The sequence below is a fragment of the Elephantulus edwardii genome, unplaced genomic scaffold, assembly GCF_000299155.1.
Source record: "Elephantulus edwardii isolate Elephantulus edwardi_28Jun2011 unplaced genomic scaffold, EleEdw1.0 scaffold00209, whole genome shotgun sequence".
In the NCBI taxonomy this organism is placed as follows: domain Eukaryota; kingdom Metazoa; phylum Chordata; class Mammalia; order Macroscelidea; family Macroscelididae; genus Elephantulus; species Elephantulus edwardii.
In genome coordinates this window covers 4,679,135-4,683,819 of record NW_006399959.1, presented here as the reverse complement: position 1 = coordinate 4,683,819, position 4,685 = coordinate 4,679,135, and the positions used below count along the sequence as shown (strand labels likewise).

Below are 4,685 nucleotides of genomic sequence, written 5' to 3'. Positions count from 1 at the left end.
ACATTTCATTGTAATATTTTGCTTGGTCATTCCGTGCTGCCTTTTGGAATCTTCTGTTCAGCTCTTTAGTGTCTTGGATTCTTCCTTGTGCTTTGACTTCTCTAGGCAGATAATTTTTAAAAGGGAGTGCAGAAAAACCCCAAATAGTCTCATTAGTCATGGAAGGTATGGGATCCAAACTACAAGAGGACCCCACTTCAAACCCACTAGGGTGGCTATGTGGAGTATAAGTGGTATATATAGTTGACAGGCTCAACTGTTAACTGAGAAGTGACTCAGAAGAAGGATCTGGCGGTCTTTGGATAAAATCAACCACTGAAAACCCTGTGGAGCGCAGTTCTGATATAAGTGTGAGGTTGCCAGGCATCAACTCTGACCGCATTAATTAGTTAAGACCACTGTTACCAAGGAAAAGAAAAAAACCCAAAACCAAAAAACCAGGCGTTGGTAAGGATGTGGAAATGCTGAACGCTCCTACATTGTTGATGGCCCTTAATGGTGCAGCCACTGTGGTGAACAGTCTAGTGGCTAGCCTAGAACGAACATAAACCCAAAGCCACTGCTTATCAAGTTGATGAGGACTCACAGGGACCCTGCAGGGCAGAGCAGACCTGCCCTAGAGAGTTTCCAAGGCTGTGAATCTTTACAGAAGCAGACAACCTCAGCTTTCTTTGGTGGGTTTGAACTGCCGATCTCTTGGTTTGCAGCTGAGCGCTTTGCCGCGGCGCTACAGGGGTTTCTTCAGGTTGACCATATGACTCAGCTGTTACACTCTCAGGTTACACCAGCGGCTACTCTGAGTGACCCCCTGTGACCCTCAGCGCCACTCTGTTATGTGCCATCCTCACAGAGTCTGCTGTGCTTAAGCCCCTGTTGTGGCCCTTGTGCCTGCCCATCTCCTGGAGGACCTTTTCCTTTTTTTCATGATCCTCTGCTTGTCCAAACATGGTGCTTTTCTCCAGAGCCTGCCCCTCCTGATGACCTACCTCACCACCTTCACTTCTCAGGCACTCTCGGGCTTTACTTCTTCCGAGACAGATCTGTTGTACTGGGTAATACTCCCCTGAAAATTTGAAAGCTGGGACACAGTGTTCAGTGCACTTCACAGTCCACACAGGAAAAGCCAGACCTAGTGTTCACCAACAGAGATGGAGAGATGTGGAATAGCCATACAATGGAATGTTATAAGAAAAAAATATCTCCAGAAAGTGCTGCTCTCAATAACTTGGCCCAAAGCAACTTCTTGGGAAGGGTGAGAATATGAGCTGGGCAGAGCAGGAATCCCAACCCAGAGGCAGGTAAAAGGTAGAGCAGGTAAGAGCATGGGTCCATCCTGCCGAGGGCACCACTGAGCGGTCTCTGTTAACCATGCCAGTCTTGGCGGATCACCTAGCAAATTAAAAGGGAAACTTCCATGTTTGGAGTTCTGGTGGCCAAGTGGGTAAGAGTTGTGCAGCCAAGCCAAAGCCAGGCAGTTTGAAGCCATCAGCAGCTCCTCTAGGAGAAAGATGGACAGTATCTCGTTCCCGGGAACCCAGTGGAGGAGGGTCAGCTGTGAGTCAGTTCCAGCTCCACGGGAGGGAAGGGTTTGAGTGAGTCAGGGATGTGCCCAGCTGGTGCAGTAGGTTAAACATTGGGCTGCTAACCTGCATGTCAGCTGTTTGAACCTACTGTCTGCTTCATGGGAGAACCACAAGGCAATCTGCTTCTATAAAGATTTTTTAAAAACTCATTGCTCTCGACTTGGAACGGACTCACAGCAGACCCTCCAGAGGATCTTCATGAAGCTGGAGAGGAGATGGCCCTTCTTTCTCCATTGAGCTGCTAATGTATTTGAACCACCAGACATTGCTGCCTTTGGGTGCCTCCCCAGCGCCCTGGAGATTGACAGCCTCAGGAACCCCATGGGGAAGTTCTGCCCTGTCCTGCAGGGTCACTTTGAGTTGAGGTGGACTTAAAGGTGATGAGCTTGATTTTGGTTTTTGGTTTCAAGGGCACTAAGCTGTGCTGGGTTGCTAGCAGAAACGTTGGCAGTTCTAATTCACCAGCTGCTCTGAGGGAAAAAGATTTACAGCCTTGGAAACCTGACGTAGGGACAACGTCAATGACTGAGGCTTTGAGTTTTCTTAAAGGCATCCTGGTGGTGCAGTAGTTAGAGCACTCAGCTGCTCACCCAAGGGTCAGTTTGAGCTGGACTTTTGGATTGATACATCCAGAAGATAGAGGTCAGATGTTTGGACAGGAGCAAACATTCACTGCTCACCACAGGTGCTGTTCTTCTAGAAGGACCTTGGCCCGTCCTCTGACACTTAGCAGCTGTGTCTTCAGTGGAGTAATCTTGGAGTCTGACTTGCAGAGTTGAACTTGTGATCATGGTTGTTGGTAACTGTTGCCAAGTCAGCAGTCCCTGTACACCATCCCTGGAGTGGCTTGAGATTTTATGTCTGTATTCCAAGGAACTATTTCATTGGCTGATGTTTGGAACTAGATCACCAGACCTTTCTTCCTAGTCTTAGTTTATTCTTCCTAGGCTTAAATCTGGACATGCCACTGACACCTGTTTATTATCCTTAAAACATGTACACCTCACTGACAGACGAGTAGTGGCTGTTTGCGAGGTGTCTTGACTCGGAGTTGAACTGGAGTCTTCTTCATAGAAAACAAGGATTCTGCCTCTGAACCACCAGTGCTACCCGCAATATTGGTGGCAGCTCCCCAGTAGGGGAGATGATCCTACGCGCAGTTAGGCACACCCTGTTGTGATTGGGCGTCACTGAGTCAGTCCTGATTCATAGGGACCCTGTAGAACACACTGCCCCACAAGGTATCCAAGATGAAATCTTTACAGGAGCGGCAGACTGTCCTGTCTTTCTCGTGGAGTTTGAACTCCTGACCTTTCGGTTAGCAGTGAGGTGGTTAATCCCAGCACCACCAGGACTCTGTTAGTGAATGTGAAATAAACCACAGGCTGCCAAAAGAACAAACAGATGGGCTCAGAAGGAGTGTAGCCAGAGCGCTCCTTAGAGGAGAAGGGTGAGATTTCCTGTCACACACTTATGGGGAGGATCAGTCCCTGGAGAAATGGATCTTAGTTGGAAAAGTAGAGGAAGAACTCAATAAGCTGGAGTGACCCGGTGACTGTAATGCATGAAGCACAGTGGAGACCATGAGCATGTTTCATTCATGTGTCTGTGGGGTCAGCAAGAGTTGAAGATGACCAGATGGCACTTAACGACAACAGTGTCAATAGTGATGGTTCCAGTCAGAAGTCCCTTTGGTTCCTGGGCACCTGGGTGGTTTTGGGGGCGCACCTGGGTAGAGGCCCCAGCTCATTCCATCTTCCTTTCCAGTCCAGTCTTCGCAGCTCACCCAGTGCCCACTGGGGCCCCAATGGTGCCTGGAGCAGCCGCCGTTCAAGCTGGAACAGCCTGGGACGGGCACCCAGCCTGAAGCGCCGGAGCCAGTGTGGAGAGCGAGAGTCGCTGCTGTCGGGCGAGGGCAAGGGCAGCACAGACGACGAGGCCGAGGACAGCAAGCTGGGAGCGGGGGCCTCCCCGGGGTCCCGTGCTGCTTCGCTGAGGCGTGCCGAGTCTCTGGACCACCGCAGCACACTGGACCTTCCACCCCCGAGGCCGGTGGCCCTTTTGCCCACCAAGTTCCAGAACTGCAACGGGCAGACGGTGGCCCTGCCCAGTGAATTCTTCCTGCGCATCGACAGCCACAAGGAGGATCCAGCTGAGTTCGAAGATGACATGGAAGATGTAAGTGGGGGCTCCACACCCTGACCACTGACCACCCCTCCTGTCTGGGACTGAGCTTGGGGCTCTAGAGGAGCTTTGCAGAAAGCGAGAAGCAGCAGGGCTCACCGTGGTGGACATGAACCCCGCTTGACCTCTACGTTCTAGCATATAGACTATAACAGCACCGAATGGATGTGCTTCCAGTGATGACCACTTTAGCTAACCTCACTGGCGCCCCAGAGTGTGTACAACCCCGGAATGGGTCCCTCTTCTTCTGGGTCGAGGCCTCTACCTTGGAGTCAATTGTAGACAGGGTCGCAGAACGATTTCACTTTCTTTTGGGGGCAGGGGCCCTCGCCCAAAAGAGAGGGTGCCAGCTGACTCCAGCAATACTAAAAAAGCGTTACTGATGCTTGCCTGGAGAAGGTGAGGCCAGGGCAACTGAAAGACCCCCAGGGCTGAGGGGAGGGCCGGGGTCAGAGGTAAGTGGCGGGCTCTCTGGCCTTGTCCCCATCCCAGAGCTGCTGTTTCCGCCTGCGTGTGGTGCTGGACCGCCACAAGCCGGATTGGTGCCGCCGCAGGGAGCCCTGGGCGCTCTACGTCTTCTCACCGCAGAACCGGTGAGTGCGGGCCTGGAGGACAGCTGATGCCGGCACCTGGTGGCAAGGGTTCTTTGCACCCCGTGGTGTGTGTCTCCCCAACTTCAACCTACCTCACCGCCCGCCCTCTTCCTCAGGTTCCGGGTCATCTGCCAGAAGGTCATTGCCCATAAGATGTTTGACCATGTAGTGTTGGTCTTCATTTTCCTCAACTGCATCACCATCGCTTTGGAGCGCCCAGACATCAATCCGGGCAGCACTGTGAGTTCCTTTAGGTCCTGTCTACCTGTCCACCACCACATTGTCAGCTGGCTCATCGCCCCCGCCCCGCCCATTGAACAGGCCC

The 4,685-nt window shown here is 52.1% G+C and overlaps 1 protein-coding gene across 1 annotated transcript in view; it reads left to right on the top strand.

Annotated features, from left to right (window-relative positions):
• The window catches only part of CACNA1H (calcium channel, voltage-dependent, T type, alpha 1H subunit), a 63,796-nt gene that overhangs the window by 44,088 nt on the left and 15,023 nt on the right, over nucleotides 1–4,685 (top strand). Inside the window, exons 19-21 of the mRNA XM_006897502.1 lie at nucleotides 3,351–3,761; nucleotides 4,260–4,360; nucleotides 4,477–4,600. Coding sequence (XP_006897564.1) covers nucleotides 3,351–3,761; nucleotides 4,260–4,360; nucleotides 4,477–4,600 — 636 coding nt within the window. The remainder of the gene's footprint in view (nucleotides 1–3,350; nucleotides 3,762–4,259; nucleotides 4,361–4,476; nucleotides 4,601–4,685) is intronic.